The following is a 23,581-nucleotide window of genomic DNA, read 5'->3' on the forward strand; positions in this document are numbered from 1 at the left end:
CTTACAGCTTCTAACACTTGCTTTGCTAAAATTTTCTGCAGCTGGTTGCTGTCCAAACATAATGTATTGATTTAATTCAAATTAGTTACATTTGGAAGAATCATTTCCTGCATTTAAGGGAAACAATCTATACATGACTGTCTTTGAAATACATCCACAGCTGAGAGGAACAAGTAGGAAAACAGTATTTCTTTTTGAGAAATGTTTTTGGATGTTCTGTTGGTGGTTGGTTTATAGCTGGATGAGTTAGAGGATGTTGAAAACAGCAGTTCCTGGAAGATCTGTGCATTTTTATTGTGATTGTGTAGGAATGTCTTTGGATGAGGGAGGATGAAGCTGGTCTCTGAAAGACTGTTGACTTACACAGAACAGATCTTTTATCTTGTGTCCAGCCCCCATATTCCAGCTCATTAGTTTACTCATCTGTTCCCACTTAGAAATAAGAAGAGACCTTAAAAAGCTGCATTGACAGCAGGTTAATAGCCTTACAGTTGTAAGGGCAAGCAATGATAAGAGGACATATAAACCCACGAGTTTTCCAGGCATTTTGCTGTTCCCTACAGTGTGTATTCCCTGGATCACTTGATAAATGTAAATGAACCTCAGTCATTGGCCCCAGGGACCCTGCAGTGGGGCCACAGCTCAGGAATCCTTGGAAGCACTTGCTAATGTAGCTGTTCATCAGACTGCTTGTCCTCAGCTCCCTGAAGGCTGCCTGTGAGTACCTGTCCATGTAACCTAATCTGATTTCGGTGGCATTGAGTAAGATCGCTCATTGCTTTCCTTATAGCAGCTTTATGGGATGCTCTCTACTCTATGGGTTCCTTATGCCAGTGTATCTGAGGTCTCTTGGTACATGATTATATATTTTCAAGAAGTCATAGTTGTTCCAGTTTTTCTGATGGAAGCAACAGTCATAGATTTTGTAAGATTAAAAAAAAAAGTCTTGGCAACAAACTCCATGAGGTGGTTATTCCCAGCATTTATGTAGCTAGAAAAAAAGTCAAGACTGCATTTAATGTATAGTTATTTAAAATGATAGGCTAACTTATGAGCCTGGAAAAGAAAGAAGACAAGACCATTTATAATAGCATGTTGCAGTAATTAAGGGTATTATTCATAAGCCAGTTCCTCCAAAAAGCCTCTAAACTATTACCACCCACTCCTTCTTCTCCCTCAGCTTCACCAGTTGTTTTTTCACTTAATTATGGTGATACAAAGACTACCCTTCAGAAGGCCAAACTTCAGGACAGCCATCCTGTCTTCCTTAGGCTTTCACAGGCATTGCTAACACCTACCTTTCATTGTATTTTGGCAGCTGTGTAAGTTAGAATCAAAGTGAATGTCTAGGTCTGAACTGATTTAATTTATTAGTGAATATTTATTAAGGCAATGCACGTTCATGTTGGCACAGGTACTGCAGCACGTACTTCAGACACAGTGCCAATTTCAGATTTCAGAGAGCTCGGTTTGCAGCCTGGATGTGCTGTTATGACACCGTTTTTCCATGTGGTATTAGATGTAAAACCAGCGATGCCGAGTGATCCGCCGCGCTGCAGCGGAATTTGGCGTCGCGGCGTGGGACTTCCTTGAGCCGCCTAACCCCAGGGCTGCTGGAAGGGAGTCAGGCTGTGCTCATCCTCAGACCCGGGGAGTGGCACAAAACCTGTCACACAGAGTTTTTATGACACTGTAGGTGTCAATTTAAGTCTTGTGGAACACGATTTGAGGGATCCCAGGCGAAAACAGAGCTGGCGTTGGCTCAGCACCATGACGGGCTCGTCTCTGCCAGAGGGAGGCTTCGTGTCCCCGTCCAGCCCGCCTGCGGCTCGCTTGCTGTGCGAGCTCGTTTCCCTTGGGAGTAATCCATCCCCGAGCTGCGGACAGCCGGAGGGCCGGCAAGGAGCCGGGGAGGCAGCGAGGGAGGCAGCGCTGGCTGCCGGCGCTGAGCCAGCCCTGGGGACGGCAGGCGGGACACGCGTGGGACAGCGCGGGCACAGGCTGCCACCTGCCCGCGGAGACAGGCAAGGACAGCCTGTGTGCCCCGCCACCGGCCGGGCAGCCTCTGCTGCCAGCCCCGAAACAACCCCCACCGCCCAGCCTGCTCGGTTAAACAAGCTGAAAGGAATTTCAGTCTGAAGAGATGTGACCGGGAAGTTTAAAAATACTGAGTTATTTCGTGATGGCTATTCATTCTTGGATAAATGAGGGGACACTGGTACGAAGTTAGTCGCCCCTCCACTCCCTCAGGAATAGTACAGGAATAGGTGTTGTCCTCGAATCTTAGAGACAGACCTGGAACCTCAAGACCCTTTGAGACAGCTCAGATCATGGCCATCCTTCCCATGAGCTGCAGTGACAGCCGTGGTCCCTACCCAGCAGAGCCAGGTGCCAGGGCACAGCCAGCCCCTACAGCGACAGAGAATGGTATGCCAGGGGCCTCACTGTGTTTCACAGCAATTTGAGGAGTATCATAAAACATTTCCTGCAGCTTCAGCTATCCCAGAGATAAGCCTGGAGAGGGATCTTCATGTAGTTTTAAGGAAGGACTAGAAAAAGACCAAGAAACATAAATCTTCAGATATTGATAATCTGGAGAATGTACCAATCCTATCACCGACTGTAGGATAAATATGCAGGAAACAAAACTGGGTACTTCTGTTTCCTCAGTTTCTTGTTCATATCCCAAAGACACACATACAGGTAGATCTATCCTGTCCTACAGACAGCCAGTCATACAGACACCACTGTGGGAAGATGTGGGAGGCAGGGTCAGTGATCTCTGTGTTCCGCATGCCCCTGGGGTGTGGGATGCTTAGTGCCGTCTCTCCAAGGTCTGTGCCTTTGGTTTCCTTCTGCCACTGCTTTTTGTCACTTACTCCTCTCCTGTATTTGTTCAGGACCTATTTTTCCAACATTCATTTGGTCACAGACATTTTTTTGCCGATTTCCCACTAGGCTGAAAATGATAAATTGCATTTTATCACAGTTGCTGGTAAATCAGGGGAGCAAGAGACCATTCTGTAAAGTGAAAAGGCTCTCTAGCACTCTGAAAGCTTTAAAAATCTTGCTTTCAATTTGGAAGGGAATTTCAACTAAAACCACTGAAAAGCTCTTCAGAAAACCCTGACAGTACATTGTTTTGTGATTGTTCCCACATCCCTCAGAATCCTCAACCACAGCTCAGTGCTAGAGGCTAGATACACATGGTGGGTATACTTGCTCTCACTAGCAGTGGGATAGCAGGAATGCAAGCTTCCCTTTGATGTCCAGAATCAAAGTATTGACAAACAGTAAGAGAGGCATGTGAGTTTTGAGGTTTTATCTTCCCTCAAAACAGGAAAATTGCCTATCTCCAAGGCTTTTCCCAATATGCTTTTATTCTTCTCAGGAATTTGTTGGTATTGTTTTCCTTTTCTCTCCTTCATACAGGAAATAAGCCTGAGCTCTCTCACACTTTAATATGCTTGTCATACTATCTGTGCAGAAACATTTCAGACTCTTTGTACTGAGCACTTCATTTCTCAGACACATCTTTTCAAGAACTGGCAGCCTGCAGAACAGCTTTGAGAATAATTTATTTCATATTGCAGCAGTCCTGTATACTGGAACTGTCTTTAACCATTCATGTGTTCTTCTGGTACCACAATGTAATATTAATTTTGTTTCTGTCCTCTTCAGGTGTTTGGTTTGCTTGCAGAGGAGCTGTAACTGCTCTACATTTTGCAGCATGGAGGAGCAGCTGGTGTGGGTGAGCACAGCAAAACAGCCCTTGGAATTTCTGAACAAACATCTCACACATGGTCACATTCAATTTGCCAGGGGACTTAAGTAAGATCATCCCTCTGGCCTTTTATTTCTATGTTCATGTTCTTCTATTGTAGTTATTTTAAAATAACAATTGTTTTGGGTGTACTATTTGCATAACAAATGGGATTGTTCTGCAAAGTTTTGGCTTTCTGAAGAGACAACTTTTCATTTGTAATCTGCTTTTCAAAAGGTGACAAGTCATTCCCTGGGCAAGTTTCTGTTTCAGTTTTCACTTGCTTTTCTGATGCTGTGTTTCCATGAAAGAGGGAAGTTTTGGCTTCGGTTTCTTTTTTCTTGTACAACCCTAGTTTGAAAGTTATGTCAGAAGCAGGAGGCAAAGAAATCTGGATGTGCTACTGCAGGTCAGCAGAACTAAATCGCTTTCAGTCCCTGGTCCAGGTACTCTAAGCTTCAGCTCTACTCTGCACTGCTGACTGCAATGTAGACACACATAGACTTCTTTGGAAAACTAACTGCACAGTATAATCAATCCTCCTTTTTGATGCACAGTGTTCCAGTTAAGAAAGAATTATGATGTATGCTAATCACCACAGTTAATGGCAGTCTGAGTTGAGCCTGGTAGACCTCTCCTAAAGAAAATGTGACTCATTGCTCAGGGACTTTTTTCAAACCATCCTTTTTATACTGAGGTTGGGGAATTCCAGTGTGATGAAAGAAAAAATTATAATTTTATTTCACTGTCAGAAATTAATGAGGTTTCATGGGTCCATTCTGAGATCAGTCTAGTTCAGATTGGTTATAGTCCCTGCTCCACTGAAACCCTGAGAGGTGACTACCTTCATTTCTGCTGGTCAGATGCTTCACTTGCAGGGACAAAGCCAGAAGCCAAGGGAAGAAAAAGCTGAAGTCAAGCCTCTGCCAACACAGCTTTAAGATACATTCATGCCTTCCTGGATGGGACATGGTATAGGGAGCAGTCTATCTACCAGGGCTTGTGAGAGCATGGAGCTCTCCTTCCTTCTTGTCTTGGCTGTGCTACTACACAACTGCATCTTATGAAGATGGCACAGCCAGTGCTGTGCTGCTTTTCTGACAGGCAGGTATTTTATTCTCTTATATATGTGGATCCTGGCCAAAACAGGACAAGGAGCAACACATTGTCACACTGTGTCAGAGCTGCGCACAGATAGCACAGACACAGGCCATTTATAAAGTGCAAGGTGTTAATCAGTCCATGGGTGCAGAATTTGGCCCATGTTTATTAAACCATCTTACTGCAGCAGCCTGAAGGTTTTCCTTTGGAAAGCAGCACAGTGTGGAGATTTTGGCAATGTAGTAGTGGATTAGACACTTAGAAAATGCAGTTAGAGGCTTCAAAGTGGGGTGGAATGTTTTTCTGGGTGCTTAGCATGGATGGTGCTTAAGAGCTGCACACCAAAAACTGGGCCTGGGCAACACATGCTCAGTGTCATTGAGACCTTTTACAGGTCAAGTCTATGAAACATGTAATGGGCTCAAAGCTACGTCCTGCCCTTCCTTTCAGGCTCCTGCTTGATGCCATACACAGATTTTTAGCTGTGTCCAAAGGCCATGCACTGCCTTCCCAGGTACCTCACTTCCAGCTATATGGCATTTTGGAGGAATTCCACATGGCTGTGGGTACCCAGCACTGGCAGGGGTTGATTGCCAGCCTCTGGCACCCTGTGGCCAGTCCTACCTTGCCCCTTCCAGGTCCTGTGGTCTGGTGGCAGCCTTGGGACCCTACCCCACACACCCACATGCTGGTGGGCAGGCGAGAGCAAGCCTGGGTAGGTCTCTTCCTGTTTTGGCTGAGTCCTGGTACTGGCTGGAGGTTTACTCTAGGGAACTGATGACAGAGCCAAAGAAAACCATCTTTCTTACTGTGTAACCTGGAAAAATCAAACCTTTCCAGCGAAGTGTCCCCTTCCATTGAAAGACTTTGTGAGATTTGCACAAATGGGTGTGTAAGAGGGAAAGGCCTCACAGCAAAGCTGCCAGCACTATACCGGTCCTTTGAATTTAGGAGCTGAGTCCTCTGCACTTTGTGATGACAGAAGGGTAAGGAAAGAAAAATGAAAGGAAAGATCATTTAATGAGAATGATCTCCTTTATTCTGATTTGCTAACCTGAGTAAAAGCAAACCTAACCATGACATCTATATATTGCATGATAAGAAAGACAGAAGTCATGTATTATGCAGATTTTTTTTAATGAAAAAGATGCTTTCATTGTATCAGTTTCTGCATTAGAAAACCTTCATACACTCTGAAAGTTGCCTTTCAGAAATGATGGTTCTGTTGTGCTGCTAACCCTTCACCTCCTATTTCCTTGAAGGGTTCTAACATGAGAAGAGGCTTACAAACACTGCTGAGAACAGCAGAGACAATAATTTTTACCTAGAACTGGGAGCTTTTTGCATAGAAAACATGCACACATATACAAAACTCCATACATACACAGTGCTTTCATAAAAGATGGAAAACTGGATTTGCAGCAGAGTAGATCTACACAGCAACCCCTATATTTCAAATTAATCAGGTGTAAGGCAGGAAACCTTTTTTTTCAAGTGATGAAAGTTTTTTTCAAGTTTTTTCAAGTTTTCTGGTACACTTTCTAGACTCACAACACCAGAGTTTTCCCTTCAAAAAAAGGAACGTCCTAAATTTTTAATGTAAGCAAAACCCTATATTCATTAAATAATGCAGGACCATGCATTTAAACCATACCTTTTCTTCAAATAATGATTAACTTTTTTCCTCTTGTAATGAATCCTATAGCTGGAATCTTATATTGCACCTTTTAGTAAACAGGTCATAAAACTTTTTCCAGTCCTTAACAACCAAAAAAGGCTAAAACTTTTTTTAAAGGAAAGGTATGCTAAAAAGTTTGTAATTATTGCTTTTGCATATAATAACTTACTTGAATTCAATCAGAGCTGCCAGTGAAAAAGTTATTTAAAGCTCTGTTTTTTATATTAGAAAAATATTCAGAAATAATTTTCAAATTACTCTGTGCTAGGTCTCTTCCAAACTACCAATATAGGCTTTACTTAGCTCAGCACTATCATTGCAAGAATTTCTACCCTCTTGACTGCAAGATTTGCTTTGCTCAGTGTCAGGATTATTAGACTGTTCCCCTTCCTGAGAGCTGGAAACAGCTGCCTTCAGTTTTTTCTCAATTTTATCAGCTATAGCACACATTTTTAACTCTCTTAGGCTGCTTATTAGGGTTCCATAGGCTCCCTTCATCCCATGGCTTTGATACCAGGCTTGAAACAGCCTAATCTTCTGTTCAGATGTATCACCAAGACAATCCTGAATGCTTTGGTCTATGGCAGGTTCTGATATATGGTGGTGACGAACAAATTTCTTGACTTCTCTGAGTTCCATCTCTGCCACAATACCAGGAATGTGGCTGCTCAGGTCAGCATCTAGGAGTGTGAAAGGAAATGAATGCACCTGGCACTTTTATCTTACTGGGTTTTATCATCTTCACTCAAATTTGATACTTCTCTTATCCAAACCAGATTAAGTTTCAGGTATTTGTGACTCAGTATGGTTTATGTGTGATTTTTTACAATACATGGCAGGTCTGTTTTTACATGTCCCTGCCAAATGCTATGTATTTCAAAGATTTAGGCTTGCATCCGCATTGCTTCCTACCACCTAAAACAGGGTATCAGTTCCCTCTGTAATCTGTTCTGTCCTTCTTTATCATTGAAGTGTGGTCACCTCTCACGTACCCGTTTTTTCTCAAAATAGCACAGGGAGAGGTCCTGAAACAGGACTGCTGTGATACAGTCTTGGAGCTTACATTTGTCCTGTTGTGTATCACTCCTGTGGATTTGCCTCTGAACATAATGCAGATTTGTGAATCTTCAATCCCACTGTGGGACTGCTCCCTTATCATAATTATCCATGGTTATAGAAACACAGTTTGCTGTTTCCTAGTGCCTGTACCACATGTAGAACTGAAATTCGCTTGTAGACAATGAGTAATTGCTCCCTCTACAACAGAAATTCCTCCTGAGGCAAGACTTCCATGGTGCTACCAAGGGCCTTGATGAGCATTATATGAACTGATACTTCTTTAGTAAGTGTTCACTTTTGTGCTGGAACAACAGGTCTGGACAGTGGCAAAGTCTACACAAAAATACTTTTTTTTTTTTTTTTTCAGTTTAGGACTTACGTATCTGTATCTATGTTTTTTCTTTCTACTGAGTTTTGAGAAATTACTAGTCTCTTACCTGTGTCTATGAGAGGTACATTTTCCTGGAAACAAAAAAAGCAAGAGAGAAATAAGTAGGAACAAGCGGATATATAAGAGGATAACTACATTTCATTATACTTCTTTAAATTTTTTCAGTTTTCTTCATGATTCCTGTTTTATGAGTGAGTGAGTCAGACCAGACAGAGACCTCTTTCGACTTGGGTAAGTTTGGGGAATCACCTCACAACTGCTATTGCCTAAAATTATGCATGAGGACAGGAATATCCTGAGTTGGTGGAGGCCTGATGATTTATGAAGTTTTGATTGTGATCATGTGACTTAGGAAGCATTCCAACAATCCTGAAGAAGTAACTACAAGGTTTCTCTCACTTCTCCCAAAAGAGTCCTTGTGGTGAAATTTACTTCATTCATGTCATAGAAGAGAGGCACATAAATGTTTGGGGAGACCCAGTGCAATTTAAATGGAAAAAAGGTTCTTTGCATAAAGCTGAGATTTTTATGATCAAAGCAACAATACTTACACAAGGCTTTGGTTTGTAAACTCTGTCACTTGGGCGCTCATTGATTGTAAGACCCTTCTGTTTTTTCTTGCCTGAAACAAAAAAAAGCATTTTTTAAATCCAGGGCAGGATATCTCTCCTTTGGACTCCAAGAATATAAAATTGTATTTGAATAAGCATCTGAATATCTCATTCAGAGTATAATTAGGGAACTACTTACGCCAGTATAATGTTCCAGGTATTGCTAGTAGTGCTACCAAAACTACTGAACCAATGACCCACCATAGCGTTGCTGGTTCTGTTGGAACATTGGAAAATTTACACAAAAGTTAACTCAAGAAATGCAATACAGCAGCACACCAGATTTTAAACAGACTGTGTCAGATTTTAAAAGCTCTCCTGTTGTTTCCTAACAACAAAAGCCAAATACATTAAAGACATACCTATCGTGAGCTGCCCTTCAAAAGGAGCACAGTGATAAGGGGAAAATCATACTCTGCAGGTCAGTACAGGGCCCAGTAGGACTAATGCCCTGAGCCGTCAGGAATCATTATGGCCAGTGTGTAGAACAGGACAATTGCAATTGCCTCTCAAAATACAGCATGTGATGGACCTTGCTACGTTTTAAAATGGTACCTTTCATTCCGCATACAGTGTCTGAAGCTGAAGTACATTGTTTTTCAATTACACCACTTTCACATCTGCAGAAAACATGAACACAAAATTATTAGGGGATTTTTTTCTCTCTTAAGCTGTTAAGAGAGCAAATCAAAATCTTCTAAGATGTTTTATCAGCAAAATATGAAATATTTTGCTGATAAATCTGCTGCTTTCATATTCCAAATCCCTGCTCTTGGGGTTTGGAATTTAATAGGTATGAAAATAGCATGTAACTTTATGGCAGTGGGAAAACATATGAAATTATCTTTCAGTGTAACACTAGATTACACAAAGACAACAGGAAAGCTCAGATACTTTATTACACTTTTTGAAAAGCACATACAGACTCAGTGGATCTATAGGTTTTTCTGCATGCCTTTGGAAAGTCTTCATGGCTGCAAACTGAGTTGACTGAACTCAGTCAGCTCAGGTACAAATGCTTTCCCCGAGGTTACAGATTACCTTAGCCTCTGTCTTGAAACCAGCTAGAAAAAAATGTGATTACATATTAACAAGTTCATATGTAGTGATGAAGGCATAAACTTACGTGGTACATTGAATGCAATTGTCACATCCTGCAGGACTGCAATAATAATTCTTCGCACAGGCACATTGTGTGTCCTCTTCTGGGGTACAGTTCTTTACAACCTCCAAACCTAAAAATAGATTTCTTAAAGTGTATTATTTTGAAAAAGCAGGCTTCTACTCACGAAGTCTTGTCCTCAGACTTGCTGCTAGCTCCACCTCTGCTGGCACTAGCAAGGCTTTACTTTATAATACACACACAGGGCTTTTCTAAGGAGCTGGGCTGACACAGAACTGGGAATATGGAGCTGTTCGAGAGACCTCTGCTGGAGGAGAGCTCAGAAAACACACAATACAGTTCCTGCCAGAAGAGGACTCATTCAGCACAGCCAAATCCCAGCTTCTTTTTCCCATTCAGAAGTGTAAAGCCAGAAGTAAACTCAGAGGATCACACAGCCAATCTCCTCACTTGATAATGGAGATGGGTTCTTTGCACTCCCTGACAGACAACAAGTTTTACCTTTTCTTGAAGACCTCCAATGATGAGGAATTCCACTCTCTCTTTTTTGGCTAACATATCCATGTCACGTATTCTTCTTAAGAATCAAAACAAATTATTAATTTTCTCCTATCCTCAGTTTATACGATGATACTATCTCCATCTATGAAAAAAATACTTCTGCATTAAAAATTACTGTACCTACCTACTATGAAAGCTATTTTCATAGGCATATAAAAATAGAACAATTTTTTGAGTTACTACATTCAGTTTCTTGCTGTAATTTGAAACTACTTTATGTTTCAGAATTTGATAAAGCTCTACTGTGAAACCAGTGCTGAAGTAACTGATGGAAATAGCGAACATGAATGATCATAAGAATGGCTCACATGGAACTTCAGTGGTAATTTTCCTCTTGCCTATTGTCAGTTTACTGACTTCTCTTCAACTACATTATTGTCCATGGAACATTGTGACTAGCCATCCCATTACCCTTCTCCTCCCTTCACTTTAAAAAATTGTGACACTAATATATTTAATATTGTTTCACTCTTACCAATTTCATCACCCATGCAAAAATGCTTATTATAGTAGCAAATGAGAGGAAAGTTTTCTATCCATATTGAGGTTGCAAAGGAAGGAGAGAGCACCAGAGATTGATATGCCAACAGGCGATCTGAGTACAACCACACTGGAGTTGAGAACTATCTCTCCATTCACTACACTTGATTTTGGGTATGAGGAACGAAGAACTATCATTCCCTAAATCCAAGTAAAGCAGATCCACAGGACACCTGGTGAAACTGGTAGGAGATAAGTTTAAAGAATTAAGAAAAAAAAAAATCTGTAATGGGTATTTATACAACAAGTAGTGAATTTCTGCTGTCACCCAGCAGGTTCATGAACAAAGGGCTCATAAATAGACACTGAAATTACTAGGTAGGTAAAGATCTTCTCATGTCCTTTCCCTCAGTTGTGGATGCTGATAAACTGCAGCGAACAGACCACAGAAAGCAGACAGGTTTCTTTGTGTTATCTCTAAATAGCCCCTCTTGCCTCCACTGCTGAATGCAGAATACTGGGGTAGGTGGGCCACTGGTCTGCCCCTGGAGGGATTGCCTTACAGTCCTACACATGCATTCCACACAGCATCCTGAGTGTTTCAAAAGACAGCAATCAATTTTAAATAATATTATTATGTGAAAGACTACAAAAGAAACCATCATTATTTCTTACACCTCTCTTTTAAACAGAGGGTGAAGAAGAGGGAGAACTTGCCTTCTTCGGCTCTAGGCACTTTGTACAGTGTCTGCTTTGCAAAGACTGGCTAAACAAAGGTAGATATAAGGAGGAATAATGGACCAACTATTTTTCTTCCTACTTTGTGCTTGATGAAAGGGAACTGGAGGATAAACTTATTACTTTCTTACAAATTCATTCATATTCTACCACTAAAAGTTTTGAATCTACATGCTAACCACAATTAAGGTAATGTGGAGACCTTTCAGTGAAATCCTGTACAAAAGAAGAGTCATTGCTACAGTTGCTATTTCTATAGACATACCAAATTCGCTGTCACACGATTTGCATCTCCTACACTTCTCCAAGTCGTTGGGGTGATTCATGAATTCCTTTCCTTTCTCACATGGAACACAATGTTTGATAATATCTGTTGGGCAGCTGACATTTTTAACAAAACCTGTAGAGACAGAAAACCAACATTTTAGAGAGAAGCCACCAGCTCTAAAACTAACATCAGAATCTCATTTTTAATCCCTAATACTTTTTGATTCCAAATATGGGATGTATATTCTTTGTGCATGTGTAGATGCACTTCAGGAATGTAGTATACATAACATTTGATTATCCCCACTCCTCCTCCAATTTAATACTGAAGGAGAATACACCAAACAAAACTGAACATGAAAAATTGGAAAACCCATGAATGTATGGAATCTTGTAGGCAAAAGCATGTGTTTTCACTTTTTCAACCTCTTTCAAGTATGTGTATGCTAATTCTTGGTTCTTTTGTAATGAGCGTCTTGTGAGAGAACTACTCTCTGTAGTGAGAAGTTACTGGTGCACTGAGCTCAAGAAATATCTCTGAAGTGGCTTATGTCCTGTGACAAAAAAGATACATCTGGAATGAAGCACTGCATCCAGGAAACCACCTCATGCCACTTCAGTATCCCAGCACAAAGCAATTGTGCATGCTGTGGTGACCCCTGTTAATGACTTCTCAACACAGTCTTAAAATCACACTCACCACTTTTACATTTCTTGCAGCACTGAGTATCTAACTTGTATTCATCCTCATTGCAGTTAACTTCCCTCCTGGAAATTATCCTCCTTTTGTATGTTTTCACAGCTTCAGTATCATTTTTGCACTGTGTTTCAATAATTAGGACATCCACCTAGGAGAGAACAGAAAATTAGACAAAAAAACCGTTTAGGACGGTAGGTGTGTTTTAGTATTAGCAGAGTCACATTAATAGTGTTACTCGATAACTAAATATATTGATATTCACTCCCATACTAAAATTGTTCATTACTTTAGATTTAATGGACATACAGGGCCCATATTAAAACCATGAACCCTACCACTACAGACATTCTCCTTCCAAATTAATTTACAATAGATCCATTTCTTAGAATTTTTTGCACGGTCAAATTAAATTGCATAGTGCGTGGGGTTTTTTATTTGCTTGTTTTTATTTCTGTCATTAGGCAGGACTAGTGGTCCCTGCCCTGCCTCTTTTCAGGATGATAATAAAGCATTGTGGGCCAGAGGCCAAACCATGGGTATTTTATTAATTTGCAAGAAGGAGAAAGAATGACAAGGATAAATCTGGTATAGTTTGCCTTCTTCTCAGCAACATTTTCTGGGGAATTCTGTATTTACTCTGCATGCACTAAATATCAGAAATCTATATAAATGGAGTTATGGATGCTGACCATAATTTCAGTTAGATGTAAAAATCTCTTTATGTTAAATTACTGAAAAATCATTTTGGATATTAAACCGGGCTCTGAAGTGAAGGAAGTGTTATCTGTTGCAAACCAGCTGATGTAACCAGTAAGACCATTGCCTTCCACAGGTAGCCACTTCTTTTGATCCTCTAGTCTATTCACAAGTGAGAAGGTGGAAAGAATTTTATTTCCTTAGTGGTTGTTTAAAATGTAGATAGTATTAGTTACTGCCTGAAATTAAGAAGGCCTTTCTTTGCACCTGGAGGTGAAGCTCCAGCAGCTGAAAGCATAATTAGCACTGGAGGAATCTGGGTATGGATGCTCAGCCTCTTTGGTGTTCTCTCTTCCTTTGCTGCCAAAGCTTTCAAGGTGCTCTCCTCTAAATCCCAGTGTAATGATGTTAAAAAATTAAAGTCTCCACAGAAGCTTTCAAATAGATATGTCGAATTAATGTGATTTGTTTTCCTTTTGCCTAGGAGAACTGTCCCACTAAAGACTGGATTAGAAAGTCCAGATTAAAAATAATTACTAAAATACAGTCAGGGATGTATGACCAGTCTGGTTTGGTTTTTTTTTCCTAAAGCAGTATGAAGAAAATGTCCAGGGAGTCATGCAGGAAATAGGACATAACCAAAGAATGAAACAGATTTCTAAATTACCAATGCCAGTAAAACTTTGCTGATTTTACCAAATGCCTGCAAACATAGTGTGTGCAGAGACGTGTTCCCTCACACGAAGAAAGCTCTCTGCCTCTTGTTTATGGGTTTATAAAAATGAGCGATGCTGTATGAGGGGGTACAGAAACATAACATTTTTAGTCAGATGCCCTCTGCTCCTGCTCACGGAGATGAACTTCCTGGTACACTTACAAGAAGTGGGGATCACTTCTCAGAATCTGACACTTAAGCAGCACCAAATACCTACACTGGTTCTGCTTGCAGGGATGTCTTACAATGTCTTCCTGTAGAAGGAATAATGATAAAACAATGAAGACTTTTTTTAAAGCAACACCCTAATTTTTTCCAACTATTTTTTTACTCCTTGATTGGCACCCTCTTAAAAGCAATCCATTTGCTATTTACAAATGTTAGTGTGTCTTATAGGAAGAAAAAAAACCCAGAATAGAGTCAACAGTCATTTAGCTTCCTGTGCACACCTTAGTTGCTTTTTCTGTTGTCACAGAGCAGTAAACACTAATATCAGAAAAGAAGCAGTTTAGGGGCTTTTATACAGGCAGGGATGATAGGTGCTTTTTAATGACGTGTACACTCAAGCAGTGGTTGTATGTTTTCAACCTAGAATGACTCACAGAGGCTCTCATTTAACTTTCTCAACCTAAAGAAAAATAGTTTTCATATCTAAACTGAAGAGTTAGATTGCACTAAGTCAATGGGAATAAGATCAATCAGCTGGGGACATCTCTCCTTAGCAGAATCCATTAAAATTATCATATGAGCCCAAATTTTCTGGTTTCTCTGCATTTGCATTGCCCAGACAATGAAAAGATTTTTCTACCTACTCCCTCTCCTTCATTCCAACAGAGTCCTCCAAAATGCTTTCACCAACAGGTATTCGCTGAGGACACTTTCATGAAACCTGTTTTCATCTGCATTTCCAGGGCACGGTGACAAGAACTTCAATTTCTTTGAAGACTTGTGTCATTTTGGGATTCTCAGGCCTCCAGTTTTTCCTCTAAGTATTCTTCATAACATGTCAATCTATTTCAGCTGAAAAGCTTCTGGAAGACACATCTTACAGGTATGCAATCTCAGCTTTGGAAGTGTGTGAACATGTAATTTGCATACAGGACTTTTAAAAACTTTACAATGTTAACCCTGAGGAAAAAGAAAAAAAAAAAAGAAGTCTGTTTTCTCTTGTTATCTTTATAATACATTTTACTTTTAGTAAGCCAATTATCCCATTTCTGATCTATAAATGCTGATGAATGAGAAGACTGATGGCAACAGAACATGGCCTTTTTTTTTTTCCATTCCACATTTGTTACATGGACCAAGGTGCATGAGCTCATCAGGGCCTTTCTATGTGTTAAAAAAGGAGGAGGGGGGATTTTTCTTGCTTTTTTTTGCCTTGTGAAAGTTGAGTTGCTAGAACCAGCTCAATTTTAATATGCTTTTCTCTGTAATTAAACTCCCTTGTATTAACTCTGTCAGGATGGCCTTTTAAAAGAATAATTTCAATCAAGAAGTAATCTTAAGAGGATTCTCTACTCCAATTCTTTCCCTGTGAGAAGAAATTTCTGCTTCCAAAACCTCCATTATCATTTTTCCTCCAACTCTTTTTTTTTCTCCCATCCACCAGGGCTGAATCTCATAGTTAGCACCAAAATAACCTCTAAACATAGTATTTCACATTCTAAAATCATTTATAAAAAGAACAAAAATAATCCAGTTCCGTTTTTTAAAACCCAGCAATGGGCTTGGTATTTCCCCACAACTAGAAGCATCCTGAGCTTCCTAAATTCCAAGGGTAATGTGTGTGTTTAGTGCCTGTGAGAGCAAATGGCCCCAGACTGTCCAGCACCTTAAAACACTCACTGTCCAAATTCAATCCACTACCCTTACAAACTCATCTGACTCACATGCAAATTGCAACAACATATTGGGGCTGGGAGTTGTATGATTGGTTATTTTGCTGGGTTTTGCTTTTTAGAAGTATTGTACTACTGAGCACCTAGTAAACACTATTTGGAGAGTTTGGAGTGATATTAATAGCTCTCACCTCACTTTGTTGAGCCTAAGCTGAACAGATAGAAATCTAGCAACTCTCCCCCTTTTCCTTCTGTAACACAAAATGGTTTTCTTATGACTTTCTCTTTGTTCAGTGAGTTACTGCAAAGATAAAGGTGGTTACTGTGAGAACATGCACAGACATGTTTCCAGAACTGGGGCCCTTATACTTTCCACTTGAGTCTTGCATCATCCCATCATTTTATGGCTGTTTATGCATGTACATGTAAATGTGCGTATTAGTTTTCCATGATATGAGGAAGAAAGATCAATGCAGTAATTTAGGAGCCCTATTTTCAAAGGTATGTCTTCTGAACTTCCAGAAAACTGCCTGCTCTGTTGTCATATCACAATTACAAAATATTTACATAACAGTTCACTCTCTGGCCTATTCCTTAGAATGCTGTCTTGAGGTGATTTTATGATGGTATTTATTCCCTAATTTCCTGCTGTATGCCCAGGAATGGTTTAAGATGAACCAGGAGGTGGGGCTGGAGCCTGGGAACCCCCAGCACGGGCTCGGTTCAAACTCTGGTGTGCTTTGGGCTGCGACTGGGATTGTTAGTTCCTTTCTTCGATCTGTATTCTTGCTTGCTTAGCCAAGAAGCTTTTCTTTATCCTTCCCCACCTTTTTCCCTGGACTCCAGCAGAGACCCTTCAGTTGCTTCTTTTTGGGTTCTTTTTGGTTTTTTTTTCCACTTTAACTGTTTTTGGCTTGCAGTCCAAGGAGCCTATGGGGGTGGTGGGAAAGACCCGGGCCAGCAAAAGAGAGGACACTAAAACCCACCAGTTTTGCCTGCTGTGAGGAGCACACCAACACCAGAAACTCAACAGGTTCCTATCTACTTTTTACCTGAGCTGTTGTGTGGATTTTTTTCTTTCCTTTCCTGAGACAAAGGGAGCAGCCACCATGCTTGCCTCCAGGCTGTGTAGGGGGCATGGAGTATAAAGTTCAATTTTTTTTTCTTTCCTGTGCCTTGTGGGTATCTTGCTTTGTTAATAAACAGGGGGCTTTTTTTCACTTTCACCACCTAGTATTAATTTTTCTCATTGGCAAAAAGGGATTATTGGGGCCCTTCTCTTAAGAGGAAGCGTTCATTCCAGAGTATTTTCTCCTAAAATTTGTCTCTAAACCGAAAAAAGTGTGTCTCTCAGTGGTACATGGTTTTGTAGCTTTTTCTACATGGAGAACTCAGATGTTTTCTAACTTCATAGACCATTGCTATTTTTGCATGACTATGCCTAAATCTTCTTTTACTTGAGTGCGGCATGGAGTTCCTTGCAAAACTGAGGTCTCATTCAACAAACTGTTTTCATGTTCTGGTTTAACCAAATAATATGCCAAACTCTGACCAGGTTTACTATTTTTTAAGTAGTGAAACAAGATGCTAATAAAAACAATTAACTTTTTAAAAACAGAAATTAATGTGGGAATGCTAGAGTCTTTCTAAGGTATACTGAAATTCAGAAACAATTGGAAAATAAGAACAGAAATTATATATTCTCTGAAGCAGTGTTATAAAGAAAGTATTTTTAATCTTAATATATATTCTGAATAGTTCCTATATACTGAGCTACACTGACATTTCCGTCACTAGTTGGCTGCCCCTGTACAGGCACAGGTAATAGACACTTCCGTCAGCAGATGAAAATGCATCTTTGTATTTAATTATGCTTTGATGATTTGTGCAGGGGCATGGATAGAGCTCTCTGAAATACTTCAAATAATTTACTGCTTGTTATGCAGTTAATCAGATCACAATTTGAGTGGTTTATATATTAAGACGTGATTTTAACCTGACAAACCGCAGAACAAACTGGGTTTGTTAGCAATAAAACCACATTGTGATGAGACTTCATAGGTCAGCTCCAGTGAGTTGTCTCTGAAACGGGAGACTTGGGGCTGGGGAGGCAATGTGTACTGCAGCCACACTGCCAGGCAGGCGGCGGCTCGGCAGGGGCTCACTGCCACCACCTGCCTCATGTCCCCTCCGAAGCCCTGGGCTCGGGGAGCAGGGCTGCCTCGGGGAGCTCTAGCAGAGTGCAGGCCGAGCCAGGGCACCCACACATCCCCAGATCTCCCTCGGTGTCCTGCCCTGGAGCTTCCTGCCACTGCAGCCCTTTGGCGTAACGCACCTGTACCAGTGGAGATCCCTGCGCTGGCCACTGACACTTCCTTACTTTTCCTGCTTCACAATGGATCTTTGTGAAGGTAACTCTACTGTGAGAGGGAGAAGCTCTCAGAAGCTCTCAGAAGCTACAGGGACATGCACAGGGCATGATTCAGACAAGAAGGAAAGGCCTTGCCCTATTGCTTCCAGTAAATGCTGCTCACCGACTCCAGGCTATGACTGACTGTTCCTCCAGCTTCTCGTGGGTCACTGTCATAGTGGTTCAAACTCCTCCCCCGCAGGTATTTGCTTTTCTGCTGCTTTCCCAGCTCGCTGTCAGGGATCCGCTGAGGTGGAGTGCAGGTCGGCTCCCACCCGGCCCGGTTTTACCCCGGGCAAGTCCCGCAGCTCCCCGCTGGCAGAGCGGGGACTCTCCACCTGCCTGGCCCGCGTCCCCGGCCGCTGTGGGTGGCTGCGGACCCGCGGAGCCCACCCACAGCTCACGACCCGGCAGCCACCTGCATCCATCCCCCTTTTCTTCCGTCCTCTTTTACACAACACGCGCTTAACACCCTTTAGAAATGCCTGAACTTGAAGTTGAGTTTTTTCCACTTAAGACATGGCCTGACGAATTGACTGAAACGTCGGTAACGAGTTTGTCACGGCCGGTGGCGAGCAGCAACCGGGCAGCGCTCCTCGCCCGGCGGCGCCGCACTCCTCGTGCCCGCCCGGCCCCGCTGTCCCGGCCGGGGCTGGCCCCGCCGCCCGCCCGCTGCCCCGCTCGGCGGACACTTACGAGGAGCAGGGCAATGAGCCCCCAGGCCACGCCGCCGCTGTCCCGCACCTTCGCCATGCCGCCGCTGCCCAGGGCTGCCCCGCACCTTCCGGCGGGACAGCCGGAGCTGCCCTCACCCTGCACGGCCGGCTCCTCCCATGTTAGCAAACACAGCGCGGCCCGCCCCGGCCCGCCCCCGGCACGGAGCGGCTCGGCAGGGCCCGGGCGGGCCGAGCCGGGCCGGGGCTGGCTGGGGCCAGCGGGAGCCCGGGCACGGCGATCCGGCCCCGGGCAGGGGCTCCGGCCGCCGGGCCAGCCGCAGACACCGGCGGGACAGCCCCGTGCTCAGCGCCCCGCGGTGACAGGGAGCGAGGGCGCGGAGCTTCCGCTCGGCTGTGCCGGGCGTCGCGGGGATCGTGGTGCTTGGTCGGGGAGACCCAAGCTCTGCAGCTCGTGGATGCCAGGCTCGGCCCCGAGGTCACCCACCAACAGCCTTAGTGCTGGGAATGAGGCATGAGGCATTCGATTCCTGTGCTTCGGGTGCTGGGCGGGGCGATTGCCTCCCCACCGAGGGCAGAAACTCTGCTTTGGTAGCGCTGCCAAGGGTAGGCTTGGGACAGGCAGTCCCGGACGGGTAGAATGGAGCCGGCGCTCAGAGCAGGCTAAACTCACTATAGCAAGCAGTACTGCTCTTTGCTATCTTATTGAAAAGGTTGCTCAAGCCCGTGACTTCTGTTTTCTATTCATCTCCAGTCACTTCTTGTGTTTTTCCTGCAAGCTTTCAGTGGTTTGAAATGCTGGTAGTCTGGCCTTCTTTGCAGAGCTAGAAATGACGTGATGGCGTCAGTTACCGATAGGTGTTTTGAGCTTTCAGGTTTTGACATGATTCCATTGCCTTGGGAGAACCATGGTTGCAATCGAGGTGGCATTTTCATTTTAAACACCATTTTTCAGTGGTTTATGACTCAGATTTTCAAAAACCCTTCAACTTTTCTGCTGTTATGGCTCTTAGCTGCAGTCCATAACATCAACAAGAAATAGCTACTGTTTTAAATACTTCAGGCTTTTTAACCACTTCCGGATAAACCCTAAGGTAGTGCTGACACATTTTTAGAGATGCTGCCTTTGAGTACCCTTGAACAATCAACTTTTTGCCTTCCCAGTATGGAAGTATAACGAATGAGAGGCATCTCTCTTGGGTGCAGTGCCTGGGTTACACGTCTCTAGTTCCTACCGTGCAAACCCAAATCAGCATGTCTATGAGGCTGCTAATTTTAGCGGAAATTTGCGTGCGGGTAGGGGTGGAGTAGGGACTGCAAGCAATGTTGTCCGGATCTGGATTGTTGCTGCAGCAGAAAGCTTGGTAGAATTCTTTCCAAAACCCATCACTTGAAAGGACTGTGTTTTGTCCTAAAATCAAAACCTGATGTGGCTGGGCCCTCAGCAGGCATTGCTCAGGGTTCAGTGACACCTCCGTGTGCCTCTGGCGCTATTTATCTGATACCTTCACTCGAGTCTATTAGGTGCATGTGGTTTGCACTGCTCCCTGCCCCCCGAGTGTGACTGTGTGCGTGTAGCTGCTTTGCGGTGGAGTGTTTTTGTCTTGGGTAGGGAGATTTGAGAGACGTTTGAGAAGCCACTAGATTCATGTCAAAACAACAGTGTCTGCACGTGACTCGAAGTCATACCTTATGTAGTTAGTAATTGCAGTTGTGTGGGTTTTTTATATATATAATGAAGAAAGAGAAACGTGTTTGGAGGACTTTTTGTTGTTTGACTCTTCTGAGTTGGTATCAGTGAGGACTATAAGGCCAATGTTTTCGTCTTTGCTCTGTTCCTTGTGTTGCAGCAGCATCTTTTTGGCTGGTAAAAGTGGCAGTGTTGACTCTTTTTTACCCTTTTAAAGCTTAATTCAGGTGTGAGCAGCGGCCTGCTGAGCAGTACAGGCTCTGCAGTATGTCTCTGCCAGCAGATGGCCTTGTGCCTCGCCTGATCTGGGAACAGGGATCAGACTGGGGTGGGATGTAACTCGAGGAACTGTTAACACACACTTTTCAGCTCCTTTGCAATTCCACCTTTAAAAATGTAAGATTCTGGAATTAAAGTGAAATTTTTGAATTTCTTTTTTTTTTTTTTACTGTGACGATTTGATTTGTGTGTGTTTAGTTTCTTTTTTTCCCTTGAAATTGTTGTCCTATATCTACACATGTATGCTTGTCATAGGAAATTCTGTTCTGTGCAAAACCACCCAAGGAATAATTTTGGACACACATGGTGACAGTATTCTTGCATTTAGTATTTCTGAGCTGGAATCTTTATTCACACCTTAACTGGCATCAAACCTTTTCTTCCCTCTCCAGAAAACTGCTTGCACCTAAAGAACCTGGCTCTGTTGGTGTATTATGACATTATGGATTGCTAATTTTTTGAGAAGGTTTACTTAGGTAGTCTCCCAGGTGAAGAAAAATTTGTCAAGGTGAAATAAAATGTAATTGAGGGCCCACAGCACTGTGCATTGGATTGGTCTCACCTCAGAATATTGAATGCACATTTATATTCCAGAAGGAAAACAATGGGGGAGGAAGCATAGGATCTGACTTGCTTTCTACTACATTTTTCTCTGTTAAATTATTAGATATTTTTAATTTTTTAAATATTTGGTTTAGTTTTGTTTTGGCATATTGGTAATCTTGAGCAGTTCTTTTGTACTAAGATTGGGCAATTAGATTAATCGTGTAGTATAACTTAACCAAAATAGTTCCATCAAACTTAAATTCTCCTTTGACCTAAAATACACATTACAAGACCGTTGTTGATTTGTTTTTTTGGTTTGTTTGTTTCAGTTTCTGTCTTTTGTTTTATTTTGCTTTCCTGTTCTGCCTCTCCTCTCCCTCATATATGTTCAAAAACAACCAACCTACTTTTGACTTTTTTGTTCAAGTACTAGAGGGAGTGATCCATTACTCATGCAGCTCGATTGTATCTCTTTCATCTTTGATTCAAACCTCTTCAGCGATGTGACTCATGTCACAGGCATCAGCCAGCACTATTGGGAAATGATCAGAGTGGCTTCAGTCTTTAAATAATCATCTCTTACTCAGTACAGTTTTATGATGGTTGTACTGTTTTCCAGATCTCCTGTGAAACATTAGAACAGTGGCCTTGCTCCACTCTTTGCATTATGGTCTCGTAGGGCAGAGAAGGTCTGTAACCACTGTAACTATTGGCTGTTTGTTGCAATGTGGTGTGGCCAGATTCTGACACCTGATGATTGCCCTTCTCCCTTTTTTCATATAGCACTATGTACTACTCACAGTCACCTGGGTTTGTGGTGTAGTGAAAGGTTCTTTGTCAGACGATGTGGTAGCAAAGCACTTTGTTGGTCCTAACACCCTGTTCTGCATGTGGAGAAGCTGATATGACAGCACAGAAGAGGGAAAGTAGGGTGTGACCAGAGAGGTTTATGAAGACCTTGTGGGTTTTTTTCATAAGGGTGCTGCCTGGTGTTGCATCAAATCATGGATCAGGGTGTTCTGGCATGCAGTGTATTTCTTTTAGAAGTAACAGTGATCTGATATACCTACCTGTGGAGCCATAGATGCTACTGTTTATCTGAAAAACCCCCACGCTAGCAAGAAAACATAATGGAAACAAAAAGCCAGCCTATAACAAAACAGTGGAAACCAAAACTTGTCACTTGTCTCCTCTAGCAGTTCTCCTCTGGAGAAGCTGATAAAGGAGAACTGGGCTTAGACCCTGTCATTCAAAAAGAAAATTGAAACAGACATGTGTCCTTTTTCTCATAATTCAACTTCCTGACACAACCCTGGATCCATGCTTTGGTTCAACAGACCCAGTTTGATGACGTCAATGCATTCTTCACAGCAGGAGGAAAAAAAAAACACAAAAAAACCCCAAACCATTTTTCAAACAAACTGAGCATTTCCTTAGACTGGAAAAGCAAATTGGCTGGATGCCTGGTGGCTCCTGCAGCCAATCACTATAACCTTACCATAAATGTAGATGTGTTTCTGTCTTAGGGTGGATTATCGACTTTATTTTAGACATGGGACCATCCTGTCCCAGTCCACTGTGTGTGCACTGTACAAGGGAGTGCTGAGATTCTAAATGCTGCATTATTTACCAAATGTTTTGCACATTACATGGGCTGACATAAAACTTGACTTTGTGACTTCATAGATTGTAAATGCATCTGTTTTAATTGTTTTGCAGAGCTCTCTATCCATCCAGATCTTGCAGCTTTGCTTCAGAGGCTGGTTGGTGGTCTTTTTTTTCAAGCAAATTGGTCTCAGTTGTTTTTTGAAGATGCTATTACTAAGATTATGCTTTACACTTTCAAAGCTTGGTGTACAGCAAATGCTAACTGTCAAATATGTAACAGATCAGCTGTAAAAGCTTTTGAGATAATGTGCTAGGGATGCTAGGCGTTCTTCAGAGGTAAGTGAGAAAGTGTTCAAACCTTTTCTCTTCAGGTACTGCCTGGACAGACCACTGCTAATTTAATTTGTGGGTTTCTTGCATTTGTGAGATAAATCCCAGACTGAATCCTTGTGCTAAGGATGGAAGAGGAAGGATTTGTAGAGAAATGTCTGGAGTTGAAAGGTAAATGTGAATAAAAGGAGATCTTTAGTTCTGCTTTTGACCTTTATCTGAAGATGACCTTAACAGGTGCACCAGATGGCCTCATTTCCCATGGTGAGTTAGTGATGCTCAAAGAGCCACCCTTCAAGGAAGTTTTCATTCTAATTTCA

The 23,581-nt window shown here is 42.3% G+C and overlaps 1 protein-coding gene and 1 long non-coding RNA gene across 2 annotated transcripts; one reads left to right on the forward strand and one right to left on the reverse strand.

Moving 5' to 3' along the window:
* Positions 1 to 504: 504 nt before the first annotated feature.
* On the forward strand, positions 505 to 15,858 carry LOC136293991 (uncharacterized). Its single transcript, XR_010722282.1, has 5 exons — positions 505 to 717; positions 3,682 to 3,831; positions 8,158 to 8,223; positions 10,513 to 10,609; positions 14,795 to 15,858. It is a non-coding gene; the product is annotated as an uncharacterized lncRNA (long non-coding RNA).
* Positions 5,985 to 18,963, reverse strand: FAS (Fas cell surface death receptor). Its single transcript, XM_066191247.1, has 9 exons — positions 18,831 to 18,963; positions 12,473 to 12,620; positions 11,771 to 11,905; positions 9,730 to 9,838; positions 9,159 to 9,223; positions 8,743 to 8,820; positions 8,544 to 8,614; positions 8,039 to 8,063; positions 5,985 to 7,222 (listed from the first exon to the last, which is right to left on the reverse strand). Exons 1-9 carry the CDS (start codon positions 18,885 to 18,887, stop codon positions 6,807 to 6,809), a joined length of 1,104 nt encoding a protein of 367 aa, XP_066047344.1. The 5' UTR covers positions 18,888 to 18,963; the 3' UTR covers positions 5,985 to 6,806.
* Positions 18,964 to 23,581: the final 4,618 nt, after the last annotated feature.

This window comes from Chamaea fasciata, unplaced genomic scaffold, assembly GCF_029207755.1.
Source record: "Chamaea fasciata isolate MVZ Bird 193981 ecotype frontalis unplaced genomic scaffold, bChaFas1.0.hap1 SCAF_9, whole genome shotgun sequence".
Lineage (NCBI taxonomy): Eukaryota > Metazoa > Chordata > Aves > Passeriformes > Sylviidae > Chamaea > Chamaea fasciata.